This window comes from Neodiprion fabricii, chromosome 6 (assembly GCF_021155785.1).
Source record: "Neodiprion fabricii isolate iyNeoFabr1 chromosome 6, iyNeoFabr1.1, whole genome shotgun sequence".
NCBI lineage: Eukaryota > Metazoa > Arthropoda > Insecta > Hymenoptera > Diprionidae > Neodiprion > Neodiprion fabricii.
In genome coordinates, this window is record NC_060244.1 from 16,826,696 (window position 1) to 16,852,479 (window position 25,784).

Here is a 25,784-nt window from a genome sequence, read left to right on the forward strand (position 1 = left end):
ATTAATGGCACATTGACGTGTACGGTGGTGATGTTGTTGACTCTATTCTACAAACAGTTATTAGTATTCAGCGAAAATTGCTATGTGGTATTAATCGACTGCGGCGGATATTCTTGTTGTTTGTAGCTTATTTTATCGAGATGCATACCCAATAATCGTACATCGTATTTTTTAAACACGATCTTACTCGCTTTTCCGATTCGTTTCTCTGTTATCTTTGAAAGTTTAGTTTCTCTATGCGTTCGAAAATAGAGTAAATGTACAGTTTCTGAATATCTTAGTACCGTCTGTACCTATCGATTGATCCATTAATAACCATACCAATTACATATGAATAAAGGCGTAGTCATAACCGGCCCGAAAATATTCAAACAACTTTAATCACTGTAAAGTTTGGATTTTAATGACTTGGTTATCAGGGTTAATATTTTCTTTATAATGGTACACTCCAAATTTTATTCATTGAAAATTTATTGATTACCAATTATAAGTATACCACTGGAAAGAACCGGTATATACCTATGCATTGACGATCCAGTGACATTTTCACTACTTTTGCACTGAATTTTCAGTGTACATACACTAATTTTTCCTAGTAGTAAACTTTCAACCGATTCATATTTGGAGAGTACGTTTTCATACCGAATGGATTTACATTGCCAAAAAACATTTGAAAAGTATAATATGGTAGTGTCTCTATACGTATACACCACAATGTCAGGCCTACGTGTCACCATTCTTGACACTAATGTTCCCTAATCGTCGTTGAAAATGTTCTGTGTAATAATATATCTTGATCTGAGAATGAAGAAAGTAATTTCGTGAACCGAAACATGTCACATTGAAGATAAACTTAACAACACATCTATCTTCGATCAGAGGCAATCAACACCTCGGTGGCTACCATTAGCATTTCGGTATTTCGAGGTCAGGAGCTAGAGCTGCTCGAACACCCGTGGCGCAGGAAAAATAAGTAGGAGGTCAGGCTTTATCATTCGGCACTGGGATTGTGGCGAAATTTATTGGCTAGTTGTTTTCTTGTTTTCGATAAATAAAGTTGAAAGTTGACGAAGACCTTAAAACTTGTAATTACCGCCATCAAGAGCTTTTTGCCTATGTCCATTACCACCTAGCTTGGGAAAACGGAAGGGTGTGTTGCTGTACGGAGTAACGACGGTACACCTGGTTGACTCCGGTGAGTCGGCGGGCAGTTGTTGGTCAGTTGTCAGTTGCCCGTTCATCGGTCCGATTCACCGTTCTTCCCGACATGGATACTAACCACGGTGAGTTGGAAGGATCGGAGGATGAGAGGAGGCCTTAAGTCAGGGATCCTTAGAGTGTCGTTTGAATTATGGAGTACCTTATATAACCCACCACGCGTGTGTAGATATGTGTCTTGGCTTCAGCAGAGTAGGATCTATAGTCGAAGCGCTAATTCGGAGAGGGAGAACTCTCCTTTCACCGTTTATCCGGTTATACCGAACGGAAAATCCGTACGGATTTATGGCTGCTATACCACTGCTGTTGCACTTAAGCTCCGACACCGTATGTGTAAATATGTTGGGTACACGTAATGCAGGCACGGCTGTATATAACGTACCAGTGTCTTGACGACTGATCGTCGAAATGAGCTAGAATTACGACACTCTTAACGATACCGGACGTTTACTCCGTTTCTTCATTGCCCGCTGCTCCACACGGCGCTCCACAAGTCATGCACGCGGTGCAGAGAGTTGTAATTGAGCCAATTTCGTTGATTATATATGGCTATGCGTGTCGGGATTTCTCATTTTCTCAATTATATTTACCTACCGGTAGCTATGATTTAGTTTGTTGAGTACGGTGGCGAAATGCAGTCCCACATTCAAGATTATTGTACCCGTTATTTGTCCCTCGTGTTTATTTTCGCGATTTCATCACTGCTCTCTGTACAAAGTTTGTTGGTTTGGGATTTCTTTTACTGTGTCGTGAATCATCAAGTTTTTTTAGTTTTTTGAGTATTTGTGAAAGATTTTATCCCCTTTCCTTTTTTTCTGTTCCATGAAGATTAACTGTCTCAGAAGTAGTTTCGGTTTTCCGTGTTCATTGCACATACCGATTGTGGTACTTAACCGTACCACGCTTACAGTCTGACGGTCAAAGATGCGTTTAAGTATTGAAACTTGTCATCAAGTATTCAGACTTGACGAGCGTTTGATAATTTCAATAATTCGTAACGAATTATGTATCTTACGTGTTGCATAATTGTGCATGGTTATAAATTATGTCACTGTGGATATTAACATTTTTTCACTAACAATAACATTTTTTACCCACGATTTTTACCCATGTATGAGACAACCATCGCCATTCGATTAAGGGGTTATACATGAACAAGTTTATAGATCGACCTCCATGTGCATATTTGTTTCAACAATTGATAGGATGCACCGTTATTGACATGTTTTGCGGTGCTCACGAAATCTTCAAAACGGCTGAACGGATTTACTTCAAATTTAGAGACAGTGTTTCTTGAATGGATTAGTTTATCCTTTTCTCTACTATCCCTTTTTTTATTTATTTTTCTATTTAAATAATGGACAAAAAATTGAATTCCAACTTCAAACGGTCACTGTATTGTTAAAACAAAAATTCAGATTGTTTATCAGACTTCTAAGGAAAAAACGTGTACACAAACCTCGTTCTACATGCCGTTGAATGAAATGGGCTCCAATCGAGTTATTATGATCAGAGGTCGAGACGTAAGTTCCTAAACTTCACCCAATCTTTCAGCTGTTTACTAGTACGTGTATATTTACCCCGACCATCTTACAATCAATTTCTGTTTTATTTCATTAATGCCTTAAGATTTAGAATTTTTCACATTCTCTTGAGCATCTTTTCCTCGCACTGTATTTAACTTTCCGCTTTTTTATAGAATGAAACGTTCTTATAAAGGCCACGAAAACCATTGCGTTTCTACTGAGCCTCCACGTTTTGAGCTCTTTACGAAATCCTTCTGATAATTTTCAGGCGAATGCCTGGGTGTGTGTGTGTGTGTGTGTGTGTGTGTGTCACATCAAATTTTTTCCGAAGACATCTTTCGAGAAAGAATCGGCGGATTTTTATGATCTTGATCTCAATTTACGTGTTTGTCCCTAATTTATAGCTGAATAGATTTTGAGGAAAAGGGCCGGATTGAGTGGCGAGTCAATTTTTGGTTCTGATTTGTTTAGAAAAGTTATCGATCGAAAATGTAAAAGAACTCAGAATCAATGATTATTAGAATGAATTACAATTTCTTGAAATTGGTCGAGTTAGCGGAAAAAATTTATTCTACTTCCGAGAACAGCTTGAAATCATTGAAATCTAACAGAAACTTTGTTAGATTTTGTTTTAATATTTATGACTGATATTAGCTTTTCCATGCTTGAAGAAACTGCAATAATTAATGAGTTGACAAGAAATTTGGATAAAAATTTCTGCACGATTGTGATTCAAGTTACCACTATGACACAAAAACACGGACCAAATCAGAGATTGTCAAGGTTAGACGTTGGACAAGTTGGTGTGAAGCGTTCAGAAATACCTAGTGTCATACTTTCGCAAGAATATTAAATTTGTTGTGACCTTTGCGGTATAATAACAGCTATAAATTGTAATCAACGGTTGGTAGATATGGGTAGTATGCAAAACTTTCTGAGAACTTACAGGCCGATTGTATTAATTGTTTAATCGTACACACCTTGCGCTTGCATTTTCTTCGCAGTTAACTATCAATTATATGATTATCCAATATTTTGGATCGAACGGGATGCTCAGAAGGTTATGTCATTTTGTAATTCATGGTCAGACTCAGTCAACAGACTATAGCCAACGAGTTTTTACTATAAACGAGTCAGTGAATATCAAAGGGTATAAAAATTTCAGCATAGAAAAATATCTTTCTGTAATACCACTTGATAGAGTTTTAATGTAAAAGCTTAATAACTTAGAGGTAATTTAACATACATGTTAAAAATTATTTCTAACCAAAAGCAATTTAATTCTTAGTCAAAATTTTAGTTACCGCTGTCTGTCAGTAGGACAAAAATATTTTTTTTCACTTGACGGTATTATTTACTACAGTAAAAAATGTACTGCTCACGGCACAAAACTTGTACATCAGTAATATAGGTTAATTATTTTTCGTTTTCAGGGACCGTATCTCCGTATTCGATTGGCAGTGACAATAACCTTGTACCAGTTAAATTCAGGGGCACAATGTGAGAAATGTATTATTTAACAGAACAGTTTTATACAGTTGTACATACCTATATCCTACATTATACATATATACTATAATATACTATGTATATATACATTGCATGTTTTAGCACGTAACGTCGAAAATTAAGATAAATATGAAGATGAATCGCCCGAAGGCTCGATAGTAATACTATTTACATGCATACGCCAAAAATAAATTGTCACGTGACGTTCTTCTTTTCTGTATTGCATTGAATATTAAAATTAGAGTTTCCGCTGATTTTGCTAGTGACTTTTATTATACGGCACTGTGACCTTTGCTGCAAGGATAAATTCAACATTTTCCGTAAAAGGCAATATATTGCAGGGTTTGCCATACATGTCGATTGCACAAAGCGGTGCATTGAATTTTACATGAGCCTTCACCGTGATTCCTCGCCACTTCGTTCTCCTTACAATCTATGTATTCGAGTAGATATTGCCGTCAGTGAACAGAGGATATTTCATTTTTCAGATTTCAGCAGCCACATAGGATATACAGTAAGATAACATTGGCTCTACTAATTATCAGCATGCTGTTCCTGGTAGTACTCATAGTTCTTTCTATAGTCTGTGAGTAAAAATTACGATTCTGTTTCCGTCTGGTTTGATTGATATAATATTTTTTTTTACTGACGTTCAAACAGTCGAAAAATGTTGCTTCCTCTGACCGTTCGATATATATTTTACAGATGCTCATCCGAGGTTTGAGATTTGCAGTTCTGAAGAGTGTATACGCATAGGTTGGTAGTTTTATCATATTTCATTGCGAGTGAATTATTAATTACCACGGTATAAATAATTCCCACAGCTGCCAGCTTGAAGGAGTCCATGAATACGTCTGTAAATCCATGCGATAATTTTTACGAGTGAGTTGAATTTATTCCTTCAATAAAAATTCAAAAATTTCTCCTTTCAATTTTAGCCTTGAAATTCTTGGCAGGTACGCTTGTGGAAGATGGTCGCGAGAGCATCCAACACCAGACAGCAGCTCGACGAATTCCTGGTTTAGTGAACGGACTGCTCGAGTGGCAAGAACCATTCGAGACCTTTTGCAAGAAAATACAACAGTCGAAACACCGTGGGCGGTCGTACAGGCAAAAAATTTATACACAAGCTGCCTTGACGTTGGTGGGTTGATATTAACATCTAAGCCACCTTCACCATTGAGTGGGAAATTGCATAATTTCCATGTCGCTGAAGACGGTCCACTGAACGCTAATTGGATTATGTAACAAATTTCTAGCATCCCTGAATTCTCTGGGTCTTTGGCCGTTGCGGAATTTACTCGAAGAGTTAGACTTGCCCGAGATACCGGCCCTATTTTCTGGCACACCAGGAAATATTACCAGCCAATTGGCAAGATTAAAGAAAACTCTCGGCAAAGACGTATTTTTCGGTCTTGATGTTATTCCTGACCCCAAGAACAATAGCAGGAATATCATATTGCTCGGAATGCCATACACATCCAGCCCTTTACCCAGGTAACAGAAATCGACAACTTGCCCATCGCGGTTTGGATTTGTATCCCATCGTTAATTGCTTTCAGAGACGTAGAATTGGACAAGCGAATACAACGCATCAGGACACGAAAGCGAGCCATTGAGAAAGACTTACCTGACGAAGACGAGGAAGGTTTGATGTCTGTTGAACAAATTTATATGACGGAGATCATCAGGGAAGTGACGAGTAACGGAACAGCTAAAATCTGTAACTTGAATGACACCGGATACCCGAATGAGACGGAAATAGCTCGTGTGGTAGAGCAGATCTATGGGATGAGTGAAGAACTTTATTACGTAAGAGTGGTTCCAGGCCTATCTGGAATTTTAACATCTTTAGCACTTTTTCGAAATCCGGGAGGCAAATTTCTGGTTTTTAACTTCCTACCGCTCTGCATTCAGAAAAGACGAGGAGCTATTATATAATAAAAATAAAGAGTTGAGCTTTCTCTAGATTTAGGCGATTTAAGGAGGTGCGTTAGTTTCATAAAAATGCAAAGAAATATTATAAATTTTTTAGTAATTCTCGCCACGATTTTAGAAATACGCCTGAATCGTTTGAAAATTCTCGTCAAAACCGTTCCGTCATAAATAAAAGAGAAACTTCAATTTTCATGCATGGCTCGTATGTAAGACGAAATGAAGTATTGCGTTTATTATTGAAAATAATTAGTTGAGAAGTAGAAAGTTGAACACGGTATTGAATTTACGAAGACCACATTCGGGAAGTTACATGAAAAATTTGTATCGCATTGCCTGTACGGTTTATGAGTGAAATCAACACAAGCATAAGCAAATGCGTCAGTTTATCGGTTTCGCGAGGCGTAGTGCGGCTGGCGGCAAATGTTGTCTGTGTTCGAAACCGGTCCCTTCTATTCCCCCGCAGTGGTAAAGGCTAGTGAATTTCCATACGTTAAGGCCTACAGAATCTGACCATACCGATTGCGACAATTTCTTTAACCGATGATATTTCGAGAACGAATATACGAATTTCCATGATTTTGGTATTAATCGATGTGGTTGTCGTAAACTTAGGACTGATTAAATACTGCCATAAATTGTTTAGTTGACTCACGGTGATTCAAACGATACTATTTCCGAGGCTGACTTCAAATATGAAGATTATATGTATGTCGACGATCTTCAAAAGATCACGGACGACTACATCAAGGATGTTAATTTGAGTCTGACACCTAGACAAATTTGGCGGCCGTTCATAGAAGAAGTCTTCAAGGATATTCCCGGTCTTGATCTGACGAGGAAGGACAAAGTGCTCGTGGAGGATTTGGATTATTTAAAAGAGATCGCTGTTTTAATATCGGCTACCGATGACGAAGTTTTGGGTGAGTTTCAGTACGGTTGGAAATAATTCATTTGTCCAAGTCCGTGTATGTGTTGAACAATTCCAAACCTAATTGATCGGAAACACCAGTAAAAAAGAAAAAATATCGAAATATTATTTTTCTTTATTGTTGTTATAGAAGCAAGTATTTGGTGGGTCGTTCTTGACATAGTGGCACCTCACTCGAGCGAAAATTTGAGAGAGGCCTGGGATAAGTATTTGTTGAGCATCGCAGACATAGAAGTTTGGCAATCAAGATCATTGCATTGCGTGAACTCTGTGAATCACCTGATGGGTTAGCGTGTGCATTATATTGTCTTGTGATGGCGTCATCAAAAGCATTCCATCTCAGGTGTACTTCTGTGGTTCCTCGGTCTTAGGCATGGCGGTCTCGTGGCTATTTGTGGATCCTAAGTTTCACGAAAAAATGGGTCAAAAAGTTGTGGAGATGTTGGAGGATATCAGGGCAGCGTTCGCATCACTAGTGCAACAAGCGGACTGGATGGATGCACAGACGAAGTCAGCTACTCTAGAGAAGAGTAAGAAGATGGCTTCAGCCATTGGCCATCCACATTGGCTTTTTGAAGAAGCAGAATTGAACGAGTATTACGAAGGAGTATGTATCGCAATCAAATTTTAAAAATGATACTTTGGATTAATGAAGCCTCCTCGATATATTTACGTGACATATGACGAAATTGTTTTAGATAAACATGATCGAGGATGCTTACCTCGACAACATGCTGCATATAGTAAAACTGAGATGGAAATATGTTCTTGAGAGTCTTCACGATGAGAATTTTTCCAATGAAACTTAGTATGTTCAATTTGAAGTCATGATGTCAAGTAAGAAAATACATTTACCGATTAATTATATTATTGCGTTGGCGTTACAGCTGGGCTACGGACCCCACTGATGTCAATGCCTTTCATACCTTTCAAGCCAATCAGATAAGTGAGTATTCATTTTTGTTCAATAACATGAAATGTTTAGTAAATATATCACCTACTGATGGAAGCTAAGCCACCAATTGGGCTCATGCGCGAACATGCTTCGGGTTGTTAATCCACGTATACATTAGACTTGTACACAAATCAATCAGTCATTAATATTAGTCGTGCAACTTCTTTTTCTCCTCAAATTATTTGCAACTATTCGGACGCAGCTGTGCCAGCGGGAATATTGCAGTTCCCATTCTATGAGTTGGGCTTAGAGTAAGATTGAACATACCTTAGTAGTGAAGAACTGCTGTTAATAAGCTTGTATTAGACGGGTAAAGTGAAGAGCCTCAATATATTCACGTTACAAATACTGTTTTAGAGCTTTGAACTACGGTGCAATCGGTACCGTGCTTGGTCACGAGCTAACGCATGGCTTTGACAATATCGGAAGGCAGTTTGACACTTCTGGAAATCTCAGGCAATGGTGGAGTAACGAAACCATTAATGAATATACGGAGAAGACTCAGTGCTTCGTCGATCACTACAATACATACTACGAAGAGAAGGTATGAAGGCAATCTGTTGCAGCTTGAGGCAAAATAAATTCTAATGTACCGTTTTTCGTAACAGGTGGATGATTACATTGATGGTGAATCGACGTTGGATGAAAATATTGCTGATAATGGTGGATTGCGGGAAGCCGTTTGGGCTTACAGAAGATGGAAAGCACGACACGGTGCAGAAGAAACACTTCCGGGCTTCACTCATCTGTCCTCCGAGCAGCTCTTATTCTTGGCCTTTGGTCATGTGCGTAAACAGCATAATAGAAAGAGGCTGTTGTCAATTAAGAATTTATTTACAATAATATCTGTATCCATTTTAGATATGGTGCGAATCGTATACAGCGACAGCGTTGAGATGGATGTTAATGGACACCCATTGCCCAGGTCATGTACGACTAGTGGCGGTGATAAGAAACTCCGTAGAGTTTAGCGATGCTTTCAAATGTCCTGTTGGTTCCAACATGAATCCAGAAAAGAAGTGTCATTTGTGGTGATTTGACCAGTAATTACTTGTTGAATTACGTTGGAAAAGGTGTGTGGTGGGGGGACGTGGGTCACATCCCCATCAGGATTTAAGAAAATAATAAAGACGTATATTTATAGCAAAGGAATTTTATTTGAGTATAACAGGTTGAAGCCTACCGAAGGCGAGCATGTATGCCACGAATGCTAAGCAGGGCTATAGTACCCATGTTTGAATAGGTCTCTGTGACTTCTATTAAGTTGACTCAGTGGATTTTTTTTACAAACAAGAGTATAATTTTCTAAACCTAGTAAATGTAGCCTCCCTCAGCATCTGTTTGCTGGTTGATTCCCGAGAGAGAACTTTCTGAAATCTTAACTTCAGGTTGACTCAGCCTTGGGAAAGTAGCGGGAGTAGGTTCAACTGAGAAGACAGTGCTCTGGTAGTTCTTGAAGAGCTCTTGCTGATTTGGAGAAACGTAGAAGTTCGGCTGTACGGCTTGCTCGATTGATGGCGACAAGTACGACTGTGCCGAATCGAATTTAAACTGAGTAGGTGCTTCGGTTACTGAGACGGTTGTGGGAAATGGGGAAGGGGTTACGCTTTGGGGGGTGGGGAACACAGATTGGTATTGGAAGGACTGAGGGGCTACATAGCGTACGCCTCCGGTGAGGTCTGAAGAGTATGACTGGGGGTAGCTAACTTGGGCGTTTCCGTTAAGTGTTGTGTCCTTCAAACTCTGTTCAAATCCAGAATAACTGCGTACACCGGTAGGGTAAGTTCTGTAATCAGCATCCTGATAACCGTTCACCCTGCCATAATTGTTATTGTAGATTCCGAAGTTATTGTTATAGCCTTCGATGCTGGGGGTGTAGGTGTAAGTTTGCTTGAGGCTGGGATTATACTGGACTTGTTGGAACCTGTTGAAGCCGAGAGTGTCGGAAGGCGATGCACCAAAGGAGGTCGAGTAGACGGATGGGCCTTCGATGGAAGAAAAACCAGAGCCGAAAGTAGATCCCAAAGACGATCCATAATTGGTTTCCAAGGGGGGTGACAAGTTGTCAATATCTAAGCCAGATTTAGTGGAGATTGTATCCGTGAACGATTTGGCTGCGTTAGCTGCAGATTTTACTGTCGTCTTGCTGGCATCTGAAAAGTAAAATGAACGTTTATTCAGAAGTTCCTTCAACATGTCTTTATTTTCCGGTGATGGTTGGGTTAATCCGATCGTAGTTAGGTATGGTAAACGATATACCTGAACACTGAATACAATTGAGGAATGTCAAATCACCTGGATAAGCTTTGCTGCTGCCTGATTTGGATGCTATGTTTGTTGCGCTAGTCGATTTTGTCGAACCTTTGTTAGCTTCCGATGAGAAGCTGAAGCTGGAGCCGAAGCTGGGTTTATAACTGCCTTGCGTGTATGTGCCAAAATCTGATGTGCTTCCGAAGGAAGGACTGAGCCTAGTGTTGGTGGAAGATCTGAAGAAAGAGTCGGACTTTGATTTCACAGGGGCTGTGAAACTATCAACAGATGATCCGAAACTAGCTGGAAACGTTTTGGCGGCTGTCTCGATATTTGTAGAAGTAGATTCTATGATCTTCTTGCTGTAATCTGTAAAGTGAAATATAGTCATGACCAGATTTTTGTACATAGATAAGTTCGATACTTTAGGGTATCACTTTTGTCTCTCTCGATTAATTATGTTTAGTTACCTGAAGAAGCGGCTTTACTCTGGGCTTTGGATTCTGCTTTTGCGTTACTAGTTAACGTAGTTGATTCCTTGTTGATATGTGAAGACAAGCTGGAACCGAAGCTGGGGTTGTAACCTGATTGCTTGAACGTGTTGAAGCTTGTGGTGCTAAAAGGTGTTGCGCCTAGGGAGGATGAGTACGGGGACGAGCTTCTGAACGAGGAACCGAGTCGAGAGTTGAAGTTAGCACCGAAAGAGGAGCTGAACTGGGGCTGGAAACGAGTTGCCAGGCCACCATTGGCTGAGCCGAATCCGCTAGAGACCGTTTCGGTGGATGACTTGATTTTTGTTGAAGCAGATTCTGCGGTTACCTTGCTGGCATCTGTAAAGTAAGGAGAACTTCGGAGTAACTTTACGTAACTTCGGAGGCTTTTCGGTACTTTGATTGGCTTAGGCAGACGTGCCTTTCTTTTCTGTCGAATTTTTTTACGAATGGTATAAATGTTTTGAGCAGATAACCCACTCAGAATTGGTCGAAGAAACTGTATTACTGCTGAATGTAGATTAAATTTCGCCCTTACCAGCAGATACCGATGAACCCTTGTTAGCGTCTGAAGACAAGCCGAAGCTGGAACCAAAGGGGTTGAAACCTGCTTGTTCGAACGTGCTAATATCGGCTGCGCTGAAAGGTGCTGCAGTAGAGGGTAGCGAATAAAAAGCTGGGTCCTCGAGGGAAGTACTAAGGCCAGAATCGAATGAAGGTCCAAAAGAGGAACTTATCTCAGATTGGAAGGGTGACTCGAAGTTTCCAACAGTTGAGATGCCATCACCAGAGAATGCTTTGGTAACTTCTTCGATATACGCACTGGGAACTGTAAAGTGACACAAACGTGTGTGTAAAGATTTTTCTGGAGGAGGTGATACAAATTATCTACGAATAATTACCTGAAGAAGTTTCGACACTAGCAGCTGTTGTTGATATTACAGTATTGTCAAGGTTATTGGCCTCTCCTTTGCTGATACCGAAGTTCCCTGATTGAGCCAGATCATCAGCCTGTGATATGCCCTGAGATTGGACAACAGTGACTGAGTTTACCTTAGGTAAACTGAGGCTGCTTTCGGTGACAGATTCGATCTGTTTGGCGTTCTGGGGTGAAAGACATTCCTTTATTCAGACGATTCAATTTTACGCACTAGCGAAAATTCTCTCAGATGTGAACTCTAAACTGATATAGTATTAAGGAATATAATCTGCACCTGTGCACCGCCGATCTCAACTTCGTAGGCATTGATGTTTGTTTTGCCAGCGTCGAAGTTGGTGCTTACAAAATTATTGCTGCTGATAGGAGTTCCTGGTTGGAAACCGGGAATTCCATATTCCGTCAGTGTGCTGTCGTAAGTTCCAACATAGCCACCCAAAGCCTTAGCGATTTCAATTTCATTCTGGTGGTGGTCATGATCCTCGTGGTGGTGATGGTGGTGGTGGTGGTCATGTTGGGCATCGTAGCGTGGGTCGCCAGGAAGAACGTTTCGCTTGTTCTTTTCTGCGGGTGCCGCAAGCGCGGAAGCCAGAAGACAGGTCTGAAAAAAAATTTCCATCAAATGTGAATTCTTAATAAGAACAGCTTTTTAGCTAGTAATTACGGACGGGAATTTACATTTCAGCATGTTGACACAAATTCTATTAGTAAAGCCTTCAGAAATCATGATGAAATTTGAAGACTTGGAATTCAACGATATTAGATCGTGGGAAGATCAGAAAATGGTCAAGATCATCGGACGATTTTATTTCATTCCGGAACATTTAATCCCAGAAGTTGTTCACTGCATTTTATTCTAATTGGGACTGACATTTTCCAACGGGTAACGATGATGTAAGAAATAGCCACGGTCAACTGGTTAAACAAAATACGACCACGAAAGTAAATTCGAGGTTGGTCGATAATGTGGCCGATCTGGGATATAACACTTCTGAATAATTTTACCAGCTTATTCATGAAATAATCTCATTATGCTAAATATGACGTCACTCACAGCAGAATCACGGGAGGCAAGAGAGAGGGGAAATCATTTAAAGTTCCTCACCAGTAAAAGTATCTTCATGTTGGGCGCTCGTTCCACGATGAATGTGAATAGAAGACTGAGCAGTGGTTTCGGATGATTTCGACCTTTTATACGTCGAGAAGATCCTCCCAAACATTTTGCAATCCAGTGGCATTGACAGAACTAGATTTTTTTATAAATTTAGTTATTCCTTACTTGAGTTTGAAGCAAACTGTTTTAATACTTTTTGGCACTCAATGTCACCAACAGGCTTTCCTACAAAGCAAACAACCACAAACCGCATTCGGAAGCTAATTTACATATCGATACATGGCATTTGAAATCGTTAATATGTATATCCTAGAATGTAGAGTCCAAATTATACAGTCATATCTTATGGCTCGATGAGAGCAAAAGTGAAAATGATTCCCGGTTTTTATAATGCAGTATTTGTTACGTGCTTGAGACATGCATAATCTGAGTGCATATACTTGAGAATTTGAGATAGGACAATAATTAATTCAGAAGTTCTATCTACTATGATCAAGAAGGCATTTTGTCTGCTGATCATGTGAACACTTTCTCAAGTTAGTATTTTCGGGTATACAACATCAGAAATACTACATCTGTTATGTGTACACCCTGATAATAAGATACTTTCGTGAATGATACTTTGTCTGCCGAGATGAGCAATTAGTTTTCCAATTTACCTGGGCAGCATGCGGCCAACTCAGCGCGAGTACATTACATTACACGCGTAGAATTTCAAATATCTCAATCTCTGGACTTCATGTAAACTCTGCTTTTATCGTATATTATGATACTTGGCCGGATGTCGTAATGTTGGGAAGCAACAAATATCACGACCCCATGGAGCGAAGCAATAAACTGGTATCAATAACTTTGACCATTTCGAGTCATATTTTCAACAGAAAAGCAGTTGAGCGAGTATTGCAAATGAGGATGTTGCTAACTGAGCGAAAAATAGTAATTTGTTTTTGGCTGAACTTTATCGATATTACTTATTGACGAAACTTCAGATGAACAGATAAGAGAATGCTTCATTAGGTGACCTATCGAATAATGCGAAAGTGAAACTAAAATTTACTCCGGGTGAAATATTCATTTCTGAGTGATGCAACAAATTCTTCGATTTTGTTCCTTTTGAGATTACAACTACATCACAAATGCTCTATGTGTAACATCCGAGTATGGATTCCGAAATTTCTACCGTAAGCACCTACGGCAGTGATGTAACCGTTACAGAGCTGAGTGGTATTACACTGATGCAATTCTTGCTGATGGGATGCACATCTATTGAACATCCGTTAAATATAATTTATGTATACAATCTGAACGTCGTAATTCATTTCTCGTACGAATCTGAGTAACATTAAAATTATAAATCGGGTAAGATACGCGTTTTACGATGCTACGGCTATTAGGCAAATTGAGGTGTTTATTAAGCGAATATCTTCACACGATGAAAGTGGCAGTATACTTTGAATATCTTTGTGTGATTGAGGGAGTTTACGACATGAAAAAAAAAATGCTAACCGAGTTGATAACAATAGTATTGCTACTAAGAAGGGTCCAGTTATTTTTGTTGTTTACGTAAACACGGGGATGTATTTCGGACGTCAATTACTTGAGAGACATAATTATAGATACTTTAGAATAAACAATTTTATGCGGCAGATTGTGACCAGTTGTCAGCAGTTATGTAACTGAATACATTGTAAGAGTAGCTGGGAGCACATTACACAGGAATCATGTATATATAATTAAATGTTACTGTGACAAATCGTGATCTGAACGATAGAAGTGATTTGCTTTAAATAATTTTGGTGATTAGGCTCGATACTGTGTCCAAAACATAAGTGTGATCGATTTGAATTATTCCCTTTGTGATAATGCAAACTTTTCGATTGACGTGAAATTTTAACAATCAGTCCAGTTTAATGAAATAAATATTTTTGTCTGTTTGGATTGCATGTATTCAGTAAATTCCAAGACCTTGGTTCAAAGCCTCGGTTTAATGCGTCGCCCATTTTTTCAGAACATTTGAAAATCATCCCAAACCTGCTCTGGTAGAGTAGAGAACAAAAATTAGCATCTAGTTTGCAATCTCATGATGAACCATCGAAAAAAGCTACTTATTAGTAAAAAAGGTCGAAATGATACATGAATACTTTAAAAACACGCAAAAATTTAATATAAATATTATGTATTTGTGAAACGAAATTGTTTATATCTTAAAACTTGTTTAATTAAAAATTTATCTGAATATTATCCATTGCAAATAAGTGGCGTAATTTGATGTCTTATAATCAGATTGCAAATTGGATGCCAACTTTTGTTTGCTACACCATCAGAAAAGCTGTGAAACTATTGGGAATGTTTATAAGAAAACGTGTTCCCCAAGGAGGTTTTTGAAGAGGATCAATTTATGATCTTATTTGAAGTAATATCTTGGATAATTTACTGAATGCAATTAGTCCAAGCCAGTAGGAGAAAACTTATTTCATGAAACAGTATTGATGATGGAATTCCCGGTAAGGAATGTAATCAATAATGAATTACAATGTTCATAATGAAGGATATTTATTGGCAAATAAAACATAGCTCCTTAAAATTATACTTTGCTTCATGTAGTGTATCTTATCCAACTGCTTTCATTGAAGTTCATTCTATTAAAAATAGAATACGTATATAGTTTTTCAATCATCTCAAAAAATCTTTTCACAAATTACAAAAGACTCTCGAGTAATCTCTGCATTTCGAGTTTCCATGAACGTCACACGCTTAAACACTTAAATATCATGAAATCGGACGTTAAGTTCTACGAGTCAGTTATGTCACGAAAATCATTGTAAATAGTAGAATAAATTCACACCATTGGCGAGGTCATTGAGAAGCCTTTTAACTTGTCTCTGACAATGAAATCGTCGAGGCAACTGTATTCTGCAGCTCTGTCTTACAGGCTCTGCGAGCTCTTCAAATTCTGTTCTTGACTTTGAGAAACTTGTTGGACAGCCGATGACGTATTGGACTCTTCTCGGTTGAATTGGAACGTGGATGAGGTTGGTTTAGTCTCCGTAAAAGATGCTGCAATTGCAGTCGGAGCACCAGTACGGTACTGGAAGGGCTGTTGGTAAGGTACGGCCTTGGCGTGATCTATGTAATACTGTTGCTTAACGCCAGCAGGTAAGTGGGAATCAGTAATCCTTGCGAAGGGATAAGCAGGATTATCAGCACCGAAGTAGCCTTGGTAACCCTGGTAATTTTCAGGTCTGCCATAGAAGTTATTGTGTCGATAGCTTCCGTCGTAACTGCCGAAGCCTGGGTAGGCGGAATGAACGCTGGGCCGGTAATTGGTTCCAATGGCATTGTTGTAGGCATTGTAGCCCGGAGTGTAGGGTGAAACTGCACCAAATGCTGCAGTGTGGTAGATGTCCTTGGCGTTATTGGACCCATCGGTAGCTTTTTCACTTTCTAAAAATTCGCTGAACGTTAGTTTGTAATTGAGATTTTGACGTACCTAGCAAGTCACTGCCTCATCCTTAAGCCGTTAGTAAAGGTTCTACAGAATAGCTGGTAGATTAAAATAAGACTCAGAATTACCTGCAGGAGATTCGTTGCCTGTCGGTTTAACTTCGGATGAAACCTTGTCAGCGAACTTGGCTGATTCCTTGGTACCAAACGGAGTAATGCTGTAGCCTGGATAAACAGTTGGGTTGTATTTGTTGTATCCGAACGTGTTAAATCCAGAATTGTACCCGGGAGCTGCACCATAGGGGTATTGATTGAAGGATTGGCTTGGGAAGGTCGGTCGATAACCGGAAACGAAAGTAGATGCACCGGGAGAACCAAATTTGGATTGGCTGGATGTTGCTACATTGCTAAAAACTGACGATGAGCTTACAGCTGGTACTGAAGCCTTCTCGTTGTCTGTAAAGTAAGACATGCGATTTGTTTTACGTTCAGATCAACTACCTAGAAATGCAGGTGCATTGATACAGCTGCTTTTTCAACGTCATTAAGTTACTGATGGAAAATGGTGCTTGGTAGAAAATCTGAAGGCAGAAAGAAGCTGTTCAAAATTACCTGCAGCAGATCCACTGCTTACTGGTTTGGTTTCTGTGGCAGGCGCATCAGTGGACTTGACTGTTTCTTGGGCACCGGATGGAGTGAAGCTGAAGCCTGGATACACAGTTGGGTTGTATTTGTTGTATCCGAAGGTGTTAAATCCAGAATTGTACCCGGGAGCTGCACCATAGGGGTATTGATTGAAGGATTGGTTTGGGAAGGTCGGTCGATAACCGGAAACGAAAGTAGATGCACCGGGAGAACCAAATTTGGATTGGCTGGATGTTGCTACATTGCTAGTAACTGACGATGAGCTTACAGCTGGTACTGAAGCCTTCTCGTTGTCTGTAAAGTAAGACATGCGATTTGTTTTACGTTCAGATCAACTACCTAGAAATGCAGGTGCATTGATACAGCTGCTTTTTCAACGTCATTAAGTTACTGATGGAAAATGGTGCTTGGTAGAAAATCTGAAGGCAGAAAGAAGCTGTTCAAAATTACCTGCAGCAGATCCACTGCTTACTGGTTTGGTTTCTGTGGCAGGCGCATCAGTGGACTTGACTGTTTCTTGGGCACCGGATGGAGTGAAGCTGAAGCCTGGATACACAGTTGGGTTGTATTTGTTGTATCCGAAGGTGTTAAATCCAGAATTGTACCCGGGAGCTGCACCATAGGGGTATTGATTGAAGGATTGGTTTGGGAAGGTCGGTCGATAACCGGAAACGAAAGTAGATGCACCGGGAGAACCAAATTTGGATTGGCTGGATGTTGCTACATTGCTAGTAACTGACGATGAGCTTACAGCTGGTACTGAAGCCTTCTCGTTGTCTGTAAAGTAAGACATGCGATTTGTTTTACGTTCAGATCAACTACCTAGAAATGCAGGTGCATTGATACAGCTGCTTTTTCAACGTCATTAAGTTACTGATGGAAAATGGTGCTTGGTAGAAAATCTGAAGGCAGAAAGAAGCTGTTCAAAATTACCTGCAGCAGATCCACTGCTTACTGGTTTGGTTTCTGTGGCAGGCGCATCAGTGGACTTGACTGTTTCTTGGGCACCGGATGGAGTGAAGCTGAAGCCTGGATACACAGTTGGGTTGTATTTGTTGTATCCGAAGGTGTTAAATCCAGAATTGTACCCGGGAGCTGCACCATAGGGGTATTGATTGAAGGATTGGCTTGGGAAGGTCGGTCGATAACCGGAAACGAAAGTAGATGCACCGGGAGAACCAAATTTGGATTGGCTGGATGTTGCTACATTGCTAGTAACTGACGATGAGCTTACAGCTGGTACTGAAGCCTTCTCGTTGTCTGTAAAGTAAGACATGCGATTTGTTTTACGTTCAGATCAACTACCTAGAAATGCAGGTGCATTGATACAGCTGCTTTTTCAACGTCATTAAGTTACTGATGGAAAATGGTGCTTGGTAGAAAATCTGAAGGCAGAAAGAAGCTGTTCAAAATTACCTGCAGCAGATCCACTGCTTACTGGTTTGGTTTCTGTGGCAGGCGCATCAGTGGACTTGACTGTTTCTTGGGCACCGGATGGAGTGAAGCTGAAGCCTGGATACACAGTTGGGTTGTATTTGTTGTATCCGAAGGTGTTAAATCCAGAATTGTACCCGGGAGCTGCACCATAGGGGTATTGATTGAAGGATTGGCTTGGGAAGGTCGGTCGATAACCGGAAACGAAAGTAGATGCACCGGGAGAACCAAATTTGGATTGGCTGGATGTTGCTACATTGCTAGTAACTGACGATGAGCTTACAGCTGGTACTGAAGCCTTCTCGTTGTCTGTAAAGTAAGACATGCGATTTGTTTTACGTTCAGATCAACTACCTAGAAATGCAGGTGCATTGATACAGCTGCTTTTTCAACGTCATTAAGTTACTGATGGAAAATGGTGCTTGGTAGAAAATCTGAAGGCAGAAAGAAGCTGTTCAAAATTACCCGCAGCAGATCCACTGCTTACTGGTTTGGTTTCTGTGGCAGGCGCATCAGTGGACTTGACTGTTTCTTGGGCACCGGATGGAGTAAAGCTGAAGCCTGGATACACAGTTGGGTTGTATTTGTTGTATCCGAACGTGTTAAATCCAGAATTGTACCCGGGAGCTGCACCATAGGGGTATTGATTGAAGGATTGGCTTGGGAAGGTCGGTCGATAACCGGAAACGAAAGTAGATGCACCGGGAGAACCAAATTTGGATTGGCTGGATGTTGCTACATTGCTAGTAACTGACGATGAGCTTACAGCTGGTACTGAAGCCTTCTCGTTGTCTGTAAAGTAAGACATGCGATTTGTTTTACGTTCAGATCAACTACCTAGAAATACAAGTGCATTGATACAGCTGCTTTTACAACTTCATTAAGTTACTGATGGAGAATAGTGCTTGGTAGAGAATCTGAAGGCAGAAACAAGCTGTTCAAAATTACCTGCAACAGATCCACTGCTTACTGGTTTGGTTTCTGTGGCAGGCGCATCAGTGGACTTGACTGTTTCTTGGGCACCGGATGGAGTGAAGCTGAAGCCTGGATACACAGTTGGGTTGTACTTGTTGTATCCGAACGTGTTAAATCCAGAATTGTACCCGGGAGCTGCACCATAGGGGTATTGATTGAAGGATTGGCTTGGGAAGGTCGGTCGATAACCGGAAACGAAAGTAGATGCACCGGGAGAACCAAATTTGGATTGGCTGGATGTTGCTACATTGCTAGTAACTGACGGTGAGCTCACAGCTTGCACTGAATCCTTCTCTTTGTCTGTAAAGTAAGACATGCGATTTGTTTTACGTTCAGATCAACTACCTAGAAATGCAGGTGCATTGATACAGCTGCTTTTACAACCTCATTAAGTTACTGATGGAGAATAGTGCTTGGTAGAAAATCTGAAGGCAGAAACAAGCTGTTCAAAATTACCTGCAGCATCTCCAATGCTTGCTGGTTTGTTTTCTGTAGCAGGTGCATCAGCGGACTTGACTGTTTCTTGGGCACCGGATGAACTGAAGCTGTGGCCTGGATAAGCAGTTGGGTTGTATTTGTTGTATCCGAACGTGTTAAATCCAGAATTGTATCCGGGAGCTGCGCCATAGGGGTATCGATTGAAGGATTGGCTTGGGAAGGTCGGACGATAGTCGGAACCAAAAGTAGATACACCAGGCGAACCAAATTTGGATTCGGTGGGTGTTGCTACATTGCTAACAACCGACTGTGAGCTTACAGCTGGTGTGGAAGCTGTCTCGCTGCCTGTAAAGTAAGATATGCGATTTTAGTAAGTTCACATTGACTAACTAGAAATGCAGGTGCATTAGTACAGCCACGTTTTCAATGTCATTTAGTTACTGATGAAGAAAATGGTGCTTGGTAGAAGACATGAAGGCAATAAGAAGTTATTCAAAATCACCTGCAACAGCTCCGCTGCTTGCTGGTTTGGCTTCTGTAGTGGGCGCATCATCGGACTTGACTGGTGTTGCAGCAGCCACCTGTGAGTTGAGAGAAGAGTCGACAGTCGATTGGAAGGGAGCTACTACAGTGCTTGTGGTCAGACCAGCATCGCTGTCTTTTACTGCGGATTGCACGGCAGCTTTGCTGAATCCACTGGATAGTACGCCAGCAGATGAAACACTCGTGACAGGAACAGATTGTACGGCAGCACCACTGTCTGCTACTCCGTCGATCGGGGAGTTGGAGACAGGAGCAGATTCTACAGTAGGTTTTGCAGCATCGGTCGCAGGTACTTGAGCTAGTGAGTTGTCCTTGTCAGAAGTAGATGCCTCAGCAGATTTGTTAGCATCAGCAGATTGTACTTCAGTCGGTGCATTGTCCTTCACAGAAGCAGTTTCTACGGCAGTTTTGGCAGTATCTGTAAAATGACACGATCATGTTGTAATAGCATGTACACAGGTTGTTCATGACAGATATTTTCTTATGTTTAATTAATTTGCATGGGTGTTCAAGCAAAGACGCTCAAAGTTAATAGTTTACAAAAAATTACCTTTCAAATTATCGCTGCCGACGGACTTGACCTCTACCTTAGCCGTATCAGAAGACTTGGTTGATTCCTTGGCGCCAAAACCGAAGGAGCCAAAGCCGCGATTGAATGCCGGGTCATATCTGTTTTGGCCAAAGGTATTGAAGCCCGGAGTATAACCAGAGACTGCGCCAGAGGCAGACGGATAATAGGATTGGCCTGCGAAGGGAGAACGGTAGCCAGATCCGAAAACAGGCACAGCGGGTGAGCTGAATTTGGTTTGGAAGGGAGATGTGACACCAGCAGTGGCTGCTTCAAAATTACTGGCAGGTGCCTTCGCGGTTGAATCATCTGCGACAGCAGACTTTACGGCTGACGTGCTGGCATCTGTTATATGACAAAAACTGGCTCTGAGGATACTTACAGATACTTTGGATGCGATTTGTTTTTGATATCTGATTAATTTGCGAGTACATTCGAGCAAAGTAGCTTGACATTGCGTACAATTCACACAAAATTACCTGCGGAAGATTCGCTGCTGACAGACTTGATCTCTACCTTAGTCGTGTCAGAAGACTTGGTTGATTCCTTGGCGCCAAAACCGAAGGAGCCAAAGCCGCGATTGAATGCCGGGTCATATCTGTTTTGGCCAAAGGTATTGAAGCCAGGAGTATAACCAGAGACTGCGCCAGAGGCAGACGGATGATAGAATTGGCCTGCGAAGGGAGAACGGTAGCCAGATCCGAAAACAGGCACAGCGGGTGAGCTGAATTTGGTTTGGAAGGGAGATGTAACACCAGCAGTGGCTGCTTCAAAATTACTGGCAGGTGCCTTCGCGGTTGAATCATCTGCGACAGCAGACTTTACGGCTGACGTGCTGGCATCTGTTATATGACAAAAACTGGTTCTGAGCATACTTACAGGTACTTTGGATATGATTTTTTTTGATATCTGACTCATTTGCAACTACATTCGATCAAAGACGCTTGACGTTGCGTACAATTCACACAAAATTACCTGCGGAAGCTTCGCTGCTGACGGACTTGATCTCTACCTTAGTCGTGTCAGAAGACTTGGTTGATTCCTTGGCGCCAAAACCGAAGGAGCCAAAGCCGCGATTGAATGCCGGGTCATATCTGTTTTGGCCAAAGGTATTGAAGCCCGGAGTATAACCAGAGACTGCGCCAGAGGCAGACGGATGATAGGATTGGCCTGCGAAGGGAGAACGGTATCCAGATCCGAAAACAGGCACAGCGGGTGAGCTGAATTTGGTTTGGAAGGGAGATGTGACACCAGCAGTGGCTGCTTCAAAATTACTGGCAGGTGCCTTCGCGGTTGAATCATCTGCGACAGCAGACTTTACGGCTGACGTGCTAGCATCTGTTATATGACAAAAACTGGCTCTGAGGATACTTATAGGTACTTTGGATGCGATTTGTTTTTGATATCTGATTAATTTGCGAGTACATTCGAGCAAAGACGCTTGACGTTGCGTACAATTCACACAAAATTACCTGCGGAAGCTTCGCTGCTGACGGACTTGACTTCTACGGTAGCCGTATCAGAAGACTTGGCTGGTTCCTTGGCACCAAAACCGAAGGAGCCAAAGCCGCGATTGAATGCGGGGTCATATCTGTTTTGGCCGAAACTATTGAAGCCTGGAGTGTAACCAGGAACTGCATTGAAACCAGACGAATAGTAGGACTGATCGGCAAGAGGAGAGCGGTAGCCAGAGCCAAAGCCAGGTCCATAAGGAGTGCCAAAGTTAGACTGGACGGGGGTTGGGGTGGCACCGAACGTAGAGCGACCTTGAACGAATAATGGCTTGGAAAATGATTTGCCTTCAATAGCATCGAATTTTTTCAGGTGTTCAGCTTGAACTCTTTATATGCATATTCCTATATTCGATTCTTAGTTGGAATTGATTTGCGTGAAATTACCTGCAGGAGCGTTCAAACTGGCGGATCCAAATTCTACTTTGATTCCATCACCAGACTTCACTGCGTTTTCAGCAGTGCTAGCGGATTCTTTCTGGGCTGAGATGTCCAAGCTTTTGGCAGTCTTAGCTTTCACTTGAGCTTTGTTTGTCGGTTCGACTATCTCCGAGTCAGTCTTGACAGCTGTTATTTGAGCGGGTTCAGCATTGACTTCTGCGGATTTCAATTCCACTTTACTTTCCTCAGTAGGCTTGACGATCCCCTGCTCAAACTCGACAGATTGCCCTTGTTCTAAGGTGCTGGTTGATGAAACACCCTCATTTTTGACAGGAATAACTGACTCGTCCTTAGGCAAAGCGGTGTTACTCTCTTCGATGGGTGCGGCCTGTTGAGGCACCTGAACAAACCATAGATTGTCACTATTAGACCGGATCAAATGCAGCCACGTAAATACGTGTGAAACGAAATAGTCTGGTTTTATTATTAACGAATTTTTAAAAATTTTCATTGCAATGGTGAAATTTCAAGTTTTTGAAATTTCCATAACAAAACATAATTTCCAGTTGCATGTCAGAAATGAGAGTGAGAGCGACTAAAAAGTAGAAAGTACTGCTGCCTAAGGATATCTCTGAAATATTTTCCAAAAAGTTTAAAGTATGTTTAGATTTCAGACGAGCAATAAGAGTCGTACGGTAAAAAATGTACCTTGATAATAATAGTAATAATAGTAAAATGTGTACTATTTGTTCAATTGGGTCAGTATCAAGTAGCCGTGAATTGTCGACTTCACCTGGTTTTCAAATTTCAAACAATCACTTTATAACTCGCTTGAGGAGTATCAATGAGATTCATTATCGTCTGACTACGTCGGCAGTCATATTATTTTATGAGAACAATAAAACAAAAAAGAAAAAACAGCTGCAAACGAATTGCCAATGTGATCTTTTCCGGAATTAAGAAAGAGTGCTAAGTACACTGCAACTATCAGATACTCTGTATGGAATGAATATTTATTCTTTTCATAATGACGGTCATTGAACGATTACTAATAGAATTCTTTAATTGAAGGCGGGTTGCTTGTTTATCAGTATCTCCAAATTGATGATAACAAAAGAAGGGATATTCATCAGAAAGTACCTCAACACCGGTGCGTTCAGCTTCATTGGCATCAACCGTGGACTTGACAGCGGCAACATTGCTCTTCGGGGATTCGAAACTTTTGTTGTCAGTGAATGAGCCCGAGGAAGTTCCAGTATCGACGCTTTGGGCTCCTGAATATACTGATGGCACATCGGGATGATTATCACCAAAAAGGACGTCTGTCTTTGTCCGTTCGGAGGGAGCGGCGAAGGCCGCGGCCAGAAGGCAAATCTGGAAGGAAAAATAAAAGTAAGATTAAAAATTGGCTGAATTATGGATCGAATCTTCAGTTTATATTATACTCCAGGCTGTTGGTTAAGAATACCGGATTTCACGTTGAAGTAATCATAAATATTACACGTAAATATAGTTTTTGTTAAAGTTGAGGTGGACAAGATGCGAGGAGATGTTAAAGACGCGACTGGTTTATGGTTGAAACCAGCTATAGTGGTCCCTTTTTTTCCTAGGCTGTTATCGCGTTATATTTTAGTCATTACTGAAAGTGATTTTGGTATCATGGCATTCTTAAAATAGCATCGCCTCATTAAAATATTGCAGCCATAATTACTACCGCTCAATAATGATAAATAAATAAAGGTTGTAACCGATGAGGAAAAAATTAGATAACTGCAATAAAATCCATACAAAAGACTAGACCTCGTTAAAATACTGTAGCCATAATTACTACTCCTCAATGATGAGAGAGGTTGTAACTGATTAGGAAAAAATATGGTAACTGCAATAAGACTAATTGATTGGTAAGATCGTAAAATTCTTTATGTCGATTGTGCTGAATTATCGATCAATTAAACCCAATATGTTGTTTGGTATCCCCACTCAAGGGGACTCAAGAGAGAAGGAGAACTTATTTAACCAAAATGGGAAGAAATTGTTTAAAAATCCTCACCGCTAAAAATAGCTTCATGTTCAACGACGAATGTGAACAGAAGACTGACCACTGGTTTCGGGTGATTTCAACCTTTTATACGGTGGAAGGATCCTCCCAATGATTCCGCGATCCAATCAAATTTAGGGAACTAGAATTTTTCATTTTGTGCCATTGGTCATTTTGAAGGTGATTTACATAGTGTATGAAATTGGCTAAACTCATCGACGATAGTTAACCGTTTGAGGCGATTGCAAATTGAAAGATTACAATTTTTCTTGTTTAGCGTGTTCGTGGAACATTTGATATCTGCGTCGTGACGTAGGCCATGCCTGCACACATGGAGTGCCGAAACAGAGATCGAGAAGAATATTATGAAATTTCCAGTTTACTGTCAGCGTTGAGGGATTTTAATTAAACTGTCAAAATCGCTGCCCATTGTGAAAGAAGATCCAAATAAACAAAGTTTCCAAAAGTCTTCAGTTAAAGAGATGTTAGTCACAATGCAGAAAAATGTTTCAAATTTTTTTTTCCTTCCTTCCATATCTCGCAGGTTGAATAGCAGGAAAACAATCAATTTAGAGGGTGCCCAAAGAAAGCTTCCCTGCATTTAATGGTGAACGAGAGTACACCTCATAAGATGAAAATAATTTTCTACCTTTTGTACCTAGTAGTTAACTGTGCTGTTGGAGTTGTCGGATGTTTTATTGAAAATTTTAAGTCAACACATTTCTCACGGTATATAAAATATCGTGTCACGACATCACCTTGAAATTTTAATAGCCTCAATTGTAAGTTTCACACGACATGAGAGATAGAACAGAATGTTTGTTTCTTGCCGAAAAATTTACATGGAACCAATACCTGCGCGTGGCAATGTCTCCATTTCATTTTCCCCGTGGCTTATTATGTTGATTAAAATCTAATTTTAACGAAAATTTTTACAATAA

At 40.6% G+C, this 25,784-nt stretch overlaps 3 protein-coding genes across 9 annotated transcripts; 1 reads left to right on the plus strand and 2 right to left on the minus strand.

Annotated features, from left to right (window-relative positions):
* The first annotated feature begins 1,160 nt into the window (after nt 1-1,160).
* Nucleotides 1,161-9,217, plus strand: LOC124184911 (neprilysin-4). Of its 7 annotated transcripts, none has more exons than XM_046575109.1 (17): nt 1,161-1,283; nt 4,178-4,244; nt 4,742-4,839; nt 4,959-5,009; nt 5,078-5,135; nt 5,210-5,397; nt 5,513-5,750; nt 5,816-6,065; nt 6,835-7,111; nt 7,250-7,405; nt 7,491-7,726; nt 7,818-7,927; nt 8,007-8,065; nt 8,277-8,325; nt 8,432-8,618; nt 8,683-8,859; nt 8,936-9,217. In XM_046575109.1, the coding sequence occupies exons 1-17, from the start codon at nt 1,268-1,270 to the stop codon at nt 9,107-9,109; spliced, it is 2,391 nt and encodes a 796-aa protein (XP_046431065.1). In that variant the 5' UTR covers nt 1,161-1,267; the 3' UTR covers nt 9,110-9,217. The 7 variants fall into 7 exon arrangements, with proteins under 7 accessions (XP_046431065.1, XP_046431066.1, XP_046431072.1 ...); XM_046575110.1 differs by having other exon boundaries at nt 7,253-7,405; XM_046575111.1 differs by having other exon boundaries at nt 1,232-1,283; nt 4,178-4,253.
* LOC124184915 (nuclear envelope pore membrane protein POM 121-like) lies at nt 9,212-12,977 on the minus strand. Its single transcript, XM_046575129.1, has 7 exons — nt 12,858-12,977; nt 12,030-12,353; nt 11,718-11,919; nt 11,354-11,644; nt 10,795-11,154; nt 10,370-10,693; nt 9,212-10,227 (listed from the first exon to the last, which is right to left on the minus strand). Exons 1-7 carry the CDS (start codon nt 12,873-12,875, stop codon nt 9,386-9,388), a joined length of 2,361 nt encoding a protein of 786 aa, XP_046431085.1. The 5' UTR covers nt 12,876-12,977; the 3' UTR covers nt 9,212-9,385.
* A 2,425-nt stretch (nt 12,978-15,402) lies between these two features.
* On the minus strand, nt 15,403-24,954 carry LOC124185548 (mucin-19-like). The gene is made up of 17 exons (XM_046576425.1): nt 24,856-24,954; nt 23,946-24,179; nt 22,812-23,205; nt 22,386-22,679; nt 21,889-22,251; nt 21,393-21,755; nt 20,896-21,258; nt 20,305-20,763; nt 19,821-20,147; nt 19,338-19,664; nt 18,855-19,181; nt 18,372-18,698; nt 17,889-18,215; nt 17,406-17,732; nt 16,923-17,249; nt 16,440-16,766; nt 15,403-16,310 (listed from the first exon to the last, which is right to left on the minus strand). The coding sequence occupies exons 1-17, from the start codon at nt 24,871-24,873 to the stop codon at nt 15,793-15,795; spliced, it is 5,622 nt and encodes a 1,873-aa protein (XP_046432381.1). The 5' UTR covers nt 24,874-24,954; the 3' UTR covers nt 15,403-15,792.
* Nucleotides 24,955-25,784: the final 830 nt, after the last annotated feature.